At 51.7% G+C, this 13,002-nt stretch overlaps 1 protein-coding gene across 1 annotated transcript; it reads left to right on the plus strand.

Annotated features, from left to right (window-relative positions):
- The first annotated feature begins 3,005 nt into the window (after positions 1 to 3,005).
- On the plus strand, positions 3,006 to 3,515 carry LOC126278720 (putative keratin-associated protein 4-16). The gene has a single exon (XM_049978995.1). The coding sequence runs from the start codon at positions 3,006 to 3,008 to the stop codon at positions 3,513 to 3,515; it is 510 nt and encodes a 169-aa protein (XP_049834952.1).
- Positions 3,516 to 13,002: the final 9,487 nt, after the last annotated feature.

A 13,002-nucleotide genomic window follows, 5' to 3' on the forward strand; every position in this document is an offset into this window, starting at 1 on the left:
GCTACCGCCGCTGGTGCTGTCGTTGGAATTTGAGCACTTCATTGCTCCCGAAAAAAAAAAAAGACTCAGACACACAATAGAAAAGACACAAGTGATATGACGACGGCAGAATGAGAGTGACAACATCACAACGAGGGTTTATGTAAATTCTACCCCTCCAGCCACCATTTCATCCAGAGAGCCAATAGGAGTGCGGCATCCCTCCCCACCTGCTGATGAATGCTGGTCTGTGCACGCAGGACAAGTTGGTGCTGGTCCTCTAGCCCTTTTCGACATTCGTTCTGACGTACTCTGTCGGAAAACACCCACGAAATCTACCCTATCCTGTAGTGTTGTACAGGATTTGCAGAACAAGTAGCGATGTGAAAACGCGTCTATGGTTCGATTTCTTCCATTTTCGAAAATAACTCGTATAAAAGCGTGAGAAGTTCTTGGTGTATCGATTAAACAACGCTCCCGTTTCAGATTATTTAAACTGAGGAGCGTGTGTCAGGGATGGAACTACTGGTTACTCCCCAGTCTCTGGCGTTTGAATCGCATCGTGCGGTGGCGGGGTGTTACGGAGTCAGGCGGCAACGGAAGTCGCGGATTAGCCTGACCCTGGCGACCAGTGGTTACTCGGCTGGCCTGCTCTTCAGGTACACACTACACTACACTAAGCAGACGTCGTTGAACTACACTGGAGGCTTCTGGCCAGTTTTGTTTTTCATATTGAGACACAGTGTTCAGGTAAAATAATGAGAACTAATTTCCTAAAAATATCGTACCACATATTTCACACTTTCCTGTTGGCTAGGATGAGAATGTGATTTGTAAGTGTGTATCGTTCCCAAGTGATGGTGCTTCACAAGTCCTTTATACAGGGGAAGGCTATAATATGGATTCCCCTACCTTCCAAGCCAGAAGATTATCGCTGTCTCGACTACGTTCCAGGAACAAATGGACTTTTGGACCCTCAACTGCTACCTAGTCCCCATCACTGCCTGCTATTGCTGACCTTCACTGCCCACTGCTGCTGACTGCCACTGCCTGCTGCTGCTGCCCTCAGTTGCAAACTGCAGCTTTCTATGAGAGTCCATGACTGGTGCCCATCACCTTATCATGCTTCTGCCCATTCTTGCCCACTTGTACTGTCCATGACTTTCCACTGGTTCTGCCTGCCCTTTCTTGCCCACTGCTACTGCCCATAACTGAAAACTGCTACTGCCTGTTACTGACCACTGCTGATGACTGTCAGTGCCCATTAATGCTGCCCACAGTTGCAAACTGTTGCTACAAACGATACGCCATTGTTGGTGCCTGTCGACTTGTAATGCTCCTTCACATTGTTGCCCACTGATACTGCCCGTGACTTCCCACTGCTGCTACCTGTCGCTACAGAATGCTGCTGCCCATTGTTGCCCACTGCTACCGCCCATCACAGCCTACAGCTACTGTCTGTGACAGCTCACAGCTACTGCCTCCCAATGCCCACTGCTGCTGCCTGTAACTACCCACATCTGCTACCTGAAGCTACCCACTGCTAACTCCCATTGTTGCCCTCAGATTCTGCCCAGTACTGCCCACTACTGCCTCCTGTCACTGTCTGCTGCTGCTGCCTGTTGCTGCCCTCTGCTGCTGCCCAACAATGAAGACAGCTGCTACCTCTAACTGCCCACTGCTCCTGCCCATCACTGCTCACTTCTGGTGCAAGTGGCCACCTGATGCTCCTGCCCATTGTTGCCCATTGCTACTTTATGTGACTGTCCACTGCTGTTGCCTGTCGCTACCCAATGTTCCTGGCTGTCGCTGCCCGCAGCTCTTGCCGATCACTGCCCACAGCTGCTACCTGTCACTGCCCACTGCTGCAGATCGCAGCTGCGAACCGCTGCTACCAATGACTGGCTACTGCTGGCGCCCGTCGCCACCTGATTGTGCTGCCCATTGTTACGTAATGCTGCTGCCCATCACTCCCTACTGCTTCTGCCTATCGCCACCTGCTCATGCTTTTCATCACCGCCTACTACTGTTGCCATTCTCCCCTTTGCTGTTTGTGCCCATCACCAAACACTGGTGGTGCCCAGTGCCACCCACTACTGCTGCCTGTTGCGACCCTTCGCTTCTGCCCATTGCTGCCTGTTGCTGCTGGCCATCACGGCCAACTGCTGCTGCCTGTCGCCACCTGCTGCTGCCTCTCTTCACCGCCTGCTATTCTTGCCATACTCCCCTTGCTGGTTGTGCCCATGACCACACACTCGTGGTGCCCAGTGGCACCCACTACTGCTGCCTAATGCAATCCACTGCTGCTGCCCATTCGTACCTGCTGCTGCTGCCATCACTCCCCACTGCTGCTGCCTGTCGCCACCTGCTGCTGCCTCTCATCACCGCCTGCTACTATTGCCATGCTCGCCTTGCTGCTTATCCCCATCACCACCGACTGGTGGTGCCCAGTGCCACACACAACTGCTGCCTGTTGCCACCCACCGCTCATGCCCTCTCATACCTGCTGCTGCTCCGCACCACTGTCCACTGCTGCTGCTTGTCGCCACCTGCTGCTGCCTCTCCTCAGCGCCTGGTATTGTAGCCATTCTCCCCTTGCTGCTTGTGCCCATTACCACCCACTGGTGGTGCCCAGTGCCACCCAGTACTGCTGCCTGATGCCATCCAACGCTGCTGCCAATGTTGATTGCTGCTGCTGCCCATCACCACGCACTGGTGGTGCCCAGTACCACCCACTACTGCTGCCTGTTGCCACCACCGCTACTGTCCATTGCTGCCTGCTGCTGCTGCCCATCACTGCCCACTGCTGCTGCGTGTCGCCACTTGATGCTGCCTCTCATCACCGCCTATTACTGTTACCATTCTCCCCTTGCAGCTTGTACCCATCACCACCCATTGGTGGTGCCCCGTGCCACCGATTACTGATGCCTCTTGCCACCCATCGCTGCTTCCCATTGCTGCCTGCTGCTGCTGCCCATCACCGTTCACAGCAGCTGTCTGTCGCCACTTGCTGCTTTCTCTCATCTATGCATTCTACTCTTGCAATTCTCCTCTTGCTGGTTGTGCCCATCACCACACACTGGTGGTGCTCAGTGCCACCCACTACTGCTGCTTGTTGCCACCCGCCGCTGCGGGTCATTGCTGCCTGCTCGTGCTGCCCATCACTGCCCAATGCTGCTGCCTGTTGCCACCTGCTGCTGCCTCTCATCACCGCCTGGTACTGTTGCCATTGTCCCCTTGCAGCATGTGCATATCACCACCCACTGGTGGTGCCCAGTGCCACCCACTACTACTGCCTGTTGCTAAACACTGCTGCTGCCCATTGCTGCCTTCCGCTGCTGCCCATCACTGCCCACTGCTGCGGCCTCTTGCCACCAGCTGCTGCCTCTCATCACTGCCTGCTACTGTTGCCATTCTGCCCTTGCTGCTTGTGCCCATCACCACCCATCGGTGGTGCCCAGTGCCACCAACTACTGCTGCCTGTGGTCACACACCGCTGCTGCCCATTGCTGCCTGCTGCTGCTGCCCATCACTGAACACTTCTGCTGCCTGTCGCCACCTGCTGCTGCCACTCATGACCACCTGCTACTGTCGCCATTCTCCCCTTGCTGCATGTGCCCATCAACAACCAATGTTGGTGCCCAGTGCCACCCACTACTGCTGCCTGTTGCCACCCACCGCTGCTGCCCATTGCCGCCTGCTGCTGCTGCCCATCACTGTCCACTGCTGCTGCCTGTCGCAACCTGCTGCTGCCCCTCATCACCGCCTGTTACTGTCGCCATTCACCCCTTGCTGCTTGTGCCCATTGCCACACACTGGTGGTGCTTAGTGCCACCCACTACTGCTGCCTGTTGCCACCCACCGCTGCTGCCCATTGCTGCCTGCTGCAGCTGGCCATCACTGCACACTGCTGCTGCCAGTCGCCACTTGCTGATGCCTCTCACGAGCGCCTGCTACTGTTGCCGCTCTCCCCTTGCTGCTTGTGCCAATCACCACCCACTGGTTGTGCCCAGTGCCACCCACTACTGCTGCCTGATGGCACCCAGCGTTGCTGCCCATTGCTGCCTGCTGCAGCTGGCCATCACTGCCCACTACTGCTGTCTGTCGCCCCTTGCTGGTGCCTCTGATCACCGCCAGCTACTGTTGCCGTTCTCCCCTTGCTGCTTGTGCCAATCACCACCCACTGGTTGTGCCCAGTGCTACCCACTACTGCTGCCTGATGCCACCCAGCGCTGCTTCCCATTGCTGCCTGCTGCAGGTGGCCACCACTGCCCACTACTGCTGTCTGTCGCCACCTGCTGCTGCCCCTCATCACCGCCAGCTACTGCTGCCGTTCTTCCCTTGCTGCTTGTGCCAATCACCAGCCACTGGTTGTGCCCAGTGCTACCCACTACTGCTGCCTGATGCCACCCAGCGCTGCTTCCCATTGCTGCCTGCTGCAGGTGGCTACCACTGCCCACTACTGCTGTCTGTCGCCACCTGCTGCTGCCCCTCATCACCGCCAGCTACTGTTGCCGTTCTTCCCTTGCTGCTTGTGCCAATCACCAGCCACTGGTTGTGCCCAGTGCCAAACACTACTGCTGCCTGATGCCACCCAGCGCTGCTTCCCATTGCTGCCTGCTGCAGGTGGCCACCACTGCCCACTACTGCTACCTGTCGCCACCGGCTGCTGCCCCTCATCACCGCCTGCTACTGTTGACATTCTTCCCTTGCTGCTTGTGCCCATCACCACCCACTGGTAGTTGCCCAGTGCCACCCACTACTGCTGCCTGTAACCACCCACGGCTGCTGCAAATTAACACGTGCTTCTTATGCCCATCACTGTCCACTCCTGCTGCCTTTCACCCCCTGCTACTGCCTCTCATCACCGCCTGCTACTGTTGCCGTTCTCCCCTTGCTGCTTGTGCCCATCACCACCCACTGGTTGTGCCCAGTGCCACCCACTACTGCTGCCTGTTGCCACTCACTGCTCCTGTCCTGTGCCACCCACTGCTGCTACCCATCACTGCCCACTGCTGCTGCCTGTCAGTACCTTTTGCTGCCTCTCAGCACCGCCTGCTAGTGTTGCCATTCTTCACATGCTGCTTGTACCCAACACCACCCACTGGTGGTGCCCAGTGTCACCCACTATTGCTGCCTGTTGCCACCCACCGCTTATGCCCATTCATACCTGCTGCTGCTGCCCATCACTGCCCATTGCTGCTGCCCTTCGCAAACGCCTTTTGCCTCTCATCACCACCTGCTACTGTTGCCATTCTCCCCTTGCTGCTTTTGCCCATCACCACCCACTGCTGGTGCCCAGAGCCAACGACTACTTCGACCTGTTCCGACTCACCGCTGGTGCCCATTGCTGCCTGCTGCTCTGCCCATCACTGACCACTGCTGCTGCCTGATGACACCTACCACTGCCTCTCATCACCGCCTGGTACTGTTGCCATTCTCCCCTTGCTGCTTGTGCCCATCACCACCCAGGTGTTGCCCAGTGCCACCCACTACTGCCGCCTGTGGCCACCCACCGCTGCAGCCCATTGGTTCCTGCTGCTGCTGCCCATCACTGCCCACTGCTGCTTCCTGTCGCCACCTGCTGCTGCCTCTTATCAGCGCCGGCTACTCTTGCCATTCTCCACTTGGTGCTTGTGCCCATCACCACCCACTGGTGATGCCCAGTGCCACCCACTACCGCTGCCTGTTGCCACTCACTACTCCTTCCCTGTGCCGTCCACTGCTGCTGCCTGTCGCCACCTGCTGTTGCCTCTTTTCACCGCCTGCTATCGGGTGGAGAACTGTAGGGTCCCCCTGAATAGGTCAGGCGTGCACTACACGCCGGAAGCGGCTACGATTGTAGCGGAGTACGTGTGGAGTGCACATGGGGTTTTTTTAGGTTAGAGAATTCCCTCCCTAGGCCCGACAAGACGCCTCCTGAGACGCGGCAAGGCAGGAGTAGGCAAAATGCAACAGGGAATAACAATATTAATGTGCTAATAGTAAACTGCAGGAGCGTCTATAGAAAGGTCCCAGAACTGCTGTCATTAATAAACGGTCACAACGCGCATATAGTACTAGGGACAGAAAGTTGGCTGAATCCACATGTAAACAGTAATGAAATCCTAAACTCAGATTGGAATGTATACCGCAGAGACAGGCTGGACACTGAAGGGGGAGGTGTGTTTGTAGCGATAAGAACTGCAATAGTATCGAAGGAAATTGACGGAGATTCGAATTGTGAAATGATTTGGGTGAAGGTCACGGTTAAAGCAGGCTCAGACATGGTAATTGGATGTCTCTATAGGCCCCCGGGCTCAGCAGCTGTTGTGGCTCAGCACCTGAAGAATAATTTGGAAAATATTTCGAGTAGATTTCCCCACCATGTTATAGTTCTGGGTGGAGATTTTAATTTGCCGGATATAGACTGGGAGACTCAAACGTTCATAACGGGTGGCAGGGACAAAGAATCCAGTGAAATATTTTTAAGTACTTTATCTGAAAACTACCTTGAGCAGTTAAACAGAGAACCGGCTCGTGGTGATAACATATTAGACCTTCTGGTGACAAACAGACCCGAACTGTTTGAATCAGTTAATGCAGAACAGGGAATCAGCGATCATAAAGCGGTTACTGCATCGATGATTTCAGCCGTAAATAGAAATATTAAAAAAGGTAGGAAGATTTTTCTGTTTAGCAAAAGTGACAAAAAGCATATTACAGAGTACCTGACGGCTCAACACAAAAGTTTTGTCTCAAGTACAGATAGTGTTGAGGATCAGTGGACAACGTTCAAAACCATCGTACAATATGCGTTAGATGAGTATGTGCCAAGCAAGATCGTAAGAGAAGGGAAAGAGCCACCGTGGTACAACAACCGAGTTAGAAAACTGCTGCGGAAGCAAAGGGAACTTCACAGCAAACATAAACATAGCCAAAGCCTTGCAGACAAACAAAAATTACGCGAAGCGAAATGTAGTGTGAGGAGGGCTATGCGAGAGGCGTTCAATGAATTCGAAAGTAAAGTTCTATGTACTGACTTGGCAGAAAATCCTAAGAAATTTTGGTCCTATGTCAAAGCGGTAGGTGGATCAAAACAAAATGTCCAGACACTCTGTGACCAAAATGGTACTGAAACAGAGGATGACAGACTAAAGGCCGAAATACTAAATGTCTCTTCCAAAGCTGTTTCACAGAGGAAGACTGCGCTGTGCTTCCTTCTCTAGATTGTCGCACAGTTGACAAAATGGTAGATATCGAAATAGACGACAGAGGGACAGAGAAACAACTAAAATCGCTCAAAAGAGGAAAGGCCGCTGGTCCTGATGGGATACCAGTTCGATTTTACACAGAATACGCGAAGGAACTTGCCCCCCTTCTTGCAGCGGTGTACCGTAGGTCTCTAGAAGAGCGAAGCGTTCCAAAGGATTGGAAACGGGCACAGGTCATCCTCGTTTTCAAGAAGGGACGTCGAACAGATGTGCAGAACTATAGACCTATATCTCTAACGTCGATCAGTTGTAGAATTTTGGAACACGTATTATGTTCGAGTATAATGTCTTTTCTGGAGACTAGAAATCTACTCTGTAGGAATCAGCATGGGTTTCGAAAAAGACGGTCGTGTGAAACCCAGCTCGCGCTATTCGTCCACGAGACTCAGAGGGCCTTAGACACGGGTTCACAGGTAGATGCCGTGTTTCTTGACTTCCGCAAGGCGTTTGACACAGTTCCCCACAGTCGTTTAATGAACAAAGTAAGAGCATACGGACTATCAGATCAATTGTGTGATTGGATTGAGGAGTTCCTAGATAACAGAACGCAGCATGTCCTTCTCAATGGAGAGAAGTCATCCAAAGTAAGAGTGATTTCAGGTGTGCCGCAGGGGAGTGTCATAGGACCGTTGCTATTCACAATACACGTAAATGACCTAGTGGATGACATCGGAAGTTCACTGAGGATTTTTGCAGATGATGCTTTGGTGTATCGAGAGGTTGCAACAATGGAAAATTGTACTGAAATGCAGGAGGATCTGCAGGGAATTGACGCATGGTGCACGGAATGGCAATTGAATCTCAATGTAGACAAGTGTAATGTGATGCGAGTACATAGAAAGATAGGTCCCTTATCATTTAGCTACAAAATAGCAGGTCAGCAACTGGAAGCAGTTAATTCCATAAATTATCTGGGAGTACGCATTAGGAGTGATTTAAAATGGAATGATCATATAAAGTTGATCGTCGGTAAAGCAGATGCCAGACTGAGATTCATTGGAAATGCAATCCGACAACAAAGGAAGTAGGTTACAGTACGCTTGTTCGCCCACTGCTTGAATACTGCTCAGCAGTGTGGGATCCGCACCAGATAGGATTGATAGAAGAGATAGAGAAGATCCAACGGAGAGCAGCGCGCTTCGTTACAGGATCATTTAGTATTCGCGAAAGCGTTACGGGGATGATAGATAAACTCCAGTGGAAGACTGTGCAGGAGAGACGCTCAGTACCTCGGTTCGGGCTTTTGTTGAAGTTTCGAGAACATACCTTCACCGAAGAGTCAAGCAGTATATTGCTCCCTCCTACGTATATCTCGCGAAGAGACCATGAGGACAAAATCAGAGAGATTAGAGCCCACACAGAAGCATACCGACAATCCTTCTTTCCACGTACAATACGAGACTGGAATAGAAGGGAGAACCGATAGAGGTACTCAGGGTACCCTCCACCACACACTGTCAGGTGGCTTGCGGAGTATGGATGTAGATGTAGATGTAGATGCTACTGTTTCCATTCTCCCCTTGCTGCTTGTGCCTATCACCCAGTGCCCAGTGCCACCCACTACTGCTGACTGTTGCCGCCCACTGTTCCTGCCCATTTCTGCCCACTGCTGGTGCTTGTCTCTACCTGCTGCTGCTGTTCAGTGCCACATATTGCTGCTGCCCATTGTCACCCATTGCTGGTGCCCATCGCTTCCCACTGCTGCTGCCCATCGCTACGCACTGCTGCTGCCACCTGGTGCCCATTCATGGTGTCCATTACTGTCCATTGGTTGTGCCTGTCGCCACTCATTGCCACTGCCCATTGCTTCCTGCTGCTGCTACCCATGAGTGTCTGCTGCGTGTGTCTGTCACCCTTCGCTGCCTACTCCTGACGCCTCTCGCTGCCTACCCCCGGCATCTGTCACTGCGGCTGTTGTTGTCAGTTTTGTCCCTCCTGGCTGTAGCCGCCATTATCACAACCGCTGTCGCAGGTGCCGTTGTCTTCGACATCGCCGTCTCTGTAGCTGTCACTGTTGGCATCGCCATCCAATCCTGTCCTTCTGTTTACGACTCCCGGTTAGCCCCATCTTCGTTTTCTCTCCCTACTTTAGCATCACCTGTCTGCTGTATTCTTCTGGACAGTCCACCATGGACAACCCCACAACTACAACCGTTTACACCTTCCCTTCCTCTGGCTCTACCATTACATCCTGGAGTACTTCCTCCATGCGCACCATATGCTCCATGTCCCCCCTCACAATCTCCTCCCCTTCCATCTCCTCCCTGCACTATATTCTCACCTACAGACTGCTCCTGCTCCTGCCCTGACTCTTGCCCCTTCTTCCACTCCTGCTTCCACTCATGCTGCTGCTCCCTCTCCCGCTGCTACCACCCTTCGGAATGGCATTCCCCCACTGCCCACACACCCAGCTATGCCTCCCCTGCTTCCCTTGCCTATGTCATCGCCCAATGCATTACAGTCGTCACCACAAAGCACTCAAATTCACTTCCAAGGGCCTCTGCCTCACACGAAGGCCTTATGATCTCCAGTTTCAACTAGTCCCTCATTCCTCTTTCCAGGCCACCCATGTTAAAAGACTTGCAAAGCTGTCAAGTGCCAACTTCGCCTCCACAGACTCCACCAAGACACCACCAGCAAACCCTCTTCCTTCTGATCCCCTCCTACCGCATTCTCAGCCCTTGCCGTGCACATATTCGTCCTTTCCAATCCCAGATTTCTCGTTGTCCGCACTCTCTCACTAGAAATACACAACTATGTCCCCTCTCCCCCATTGCTTAGCATATACCCCACGGAAATTCCATCCTGATGAAATCCCCTTCTCCATCATTCTACTCTGACCTATTCTGAAAAATTCTCCATGTCACCTTTGGCACCCATGCCTTCCTTACCTCCTCCTCTCCTGTAACCTCCAACCCTCTGGTCATCCTCCAACCCTCACTGCTATGATCAGGGATCTCGTTGCTTCCTTCCTCCCCCATTTTCCTTCCTAGGTCTTTATCCACAATACCAACTGTACATTTCACCCCACTGCAGGTGTGCCCAAAAGCTCCATCTTTTACTCTCTCCCCTATCTCCTGCATACTGCAGATATGCCAAAACCTCCCCCACCTGCTCACTTCCTCAAATTTGCTAATGACATCGCCTTTCTAGCCCTCTATCCTACCCTTGAACTGTCCTAACGCAATCTTCAAACCCACCTCATCCAGATCACTACTTTGCACCAACCTTTCCAAGACCCAGGCAATGATCTAGAATATACCATCGCCACCCCTTTCTGGCTCCAAGGTTTTTACGTTACCATTTATGGTCGACCTATCCAGCTCACTCCAACCCTGAAATACTTTGGTCTCATCCTCAACTGTCACCTCACCTAAACTTCCCAAATCCTTATGACCCAACACAAATCTCACAACCTTCTGGCTGGACGTGGAGGCTGCACCCTTCCACCATCCTTCTCACCAACAAATCCGTGGCACCTGGATTTCCGCTCCACCCTGATTATATCCTCGAATGTCACCTGGCCTTCCATATCCGCCTGTCATCCCCCACAAGGATCCTATAAGACCTCACCCACTCCCCACATCTTATCCTTTCCCTCAAACACGTCCAAAACCTGCACATCATTGGCAGTCTTGATCCCCCTCACCCCGTGGTGTCTCCTATCCTCTCTACCCCCATCTGCTGCCTCGCCTTTACCGAAGTGTCCCACCCTTGCTTCATCTCCAAACACTTACATTACCAACACAACCTCCAGCGCCTGTCCCTCCCACCCATTCTACCAAGTCTGACCCTACCTTCCCCACCTCCCCAAGGCTCCCTCTCCCCTCCTTTCGCTTCACCTAAACGTTTTTTCTCCCTTCTACATTCCCCTACTTTTCTAGTGAAACCCTTTCGACTCTTTGCACTCCCCCCTGGCTTGCCTTCTCCGTCCCACCATGCCGTCTCCTGCCCCTTAGTGTGATTCCCCGTTTTCTTATCCCAACCTCTCCAGCCCCTCCCACTGTCCCCTCCTCTCCCTTTTCTTCGCTCGTCATAGGCCCCCCCCTCCCTCAGCAGGTTCCTCCTATTTTTCATGTGTGCTATACTCAGCGTAGTGTTTTTGAAGTGTTGTTCTGGTGTGGATTTTTATACTGCGGCCTGCTTTGAACTTGTGCTTTAGATTCCAATCTGTTTTCAAAGTGCTATGCACATGGTCAAATCTGTTTTTATGTTCATGTGAATTGATTTAACCGTGTCCCACAGTGGATATCTTCATTCCAGCTTATTTTAACCCCCCACCCCCCTTATGATGTTCTTATATCGTCTTAATATAATTTTTGTGTCTTCTTTTTTAATTCACACAGTATCTCTTGTATGAAGAGTGACAGACTGTGCCACTCCCCTGCTCATATGGGGCAGGGGAATGGAAGAACAATAAAGAAACATTCACAGTGGGACAGTGGGTCGCTGTTCTAATATTACCATCAGCCATCCTCACATTCGTCCCAATAGCAGCTATTCACTTGTAGGTTATTCCCCCATACTTCAGTGATAGCCTGCTGTCCTATCATTATTAGCCATCCTTCCCATATAGGGTTATCGGTCAGACTGGCTGTAGAAACTCTCTAGCCATGTGGGATTAGTCGAGCGGTCTAAGGTGCGGCAGTCATGGACTGTGCAGCTGGTCCCAGCGGAGGTTCGAGTCCTCCCTCAGGCATGTGTGTGTGTGCTTGTCCTTAGGATTATTTAGGTCAAGTAGTGTGTAAGCTTAGGGACTGATGACCTTAGCAGTTAAGTCCCATAAGATTTCACACCTACACACACACACACACACACACACACACACACACACACACACACACACAAACTCTCTAGTGCTAGGCCAACAGTGAAAATATCCTCTCCACTTCCAGTAGATCTGCAGGAGGCTTCTCCCCTGTACGTCAGTGATAGCTTGCTGTCATATTATTATTATTATTGTAGATTCTTGTAGTGTGACTGCAGCACCTTCAGACCGCTCGGCTAATCCCACGCGGCTCAGTGGCACCAGTCGTGGGAAAGTGTTACTGTCTCTCTTTGTGGCGAATCAAATTTTTGGCAAAGATGTGTCGTTACACTTACTTCCAGAGATACTGTGAGAACCAAACCGACAACCATCCCATCTGTATGTCAACATCAGTCTTCATTACCAGGAATACCAAAGTTTTCGATCCTTAAGATAATGAGTATGGAGAGCAATCCATAAGTAGAAATGTAGTTTTCTTTTCTATCGCCTTAGAGTTTAAACTGTTTACGGTACAGCCAGAACAACAGTAAGGTCCAAAGTTGTGGCAAACTCGGTAAGTTATGATACCATGTTTTAATTCAAAATTTATTTTCACATTACTGTCACGGAATGATGGTGAGTTCACTCAAGTACGGAGACCAAAAAAGCAGCAGGTGCTCCACAGGTTCACTTGTGACCATAAAGGTAACACATACGAACCGAAATCTCTCATACCCCATAATTCGAAGACAGTGAACCTCGGAAAAAGAGTTGCATTTTCGTTTTTAGCTGGTGAATAGGCTTCTTTTGTCACAGATCATTTCGATCGACCAGTATCTACATCAGTGTTATAACCAGTGTGAGTTTAGGAGCTTAGTGTAACCAATATGCATGAAATCCCAGCTCTTTCTAAAGGCGATAGGCAGGATGTTCCCAACCGAAAAGAACACACACTGCTCCGATCATCATCCATATCCATACCGAGACCGAGATCTGTCTCTCATGACCTCATCAACGTCCGTA

This window comes from Schistocerca gregaria, chromosome 6 (genome assembly GCF_023897955.1).
Source record: "Schistocerca gregaria isolate iqSchGreg1 chromosome 6, iqSchGreg1.2, whole genome shotgun sequence".
NCBI classification, from domain to species: domain Eukaryota; kingdom Metazoa; phylum Arthropoda; class Insecta; order Orthoptera; family Acrididae; genus Schistocerca; species Schistocerca gregaria.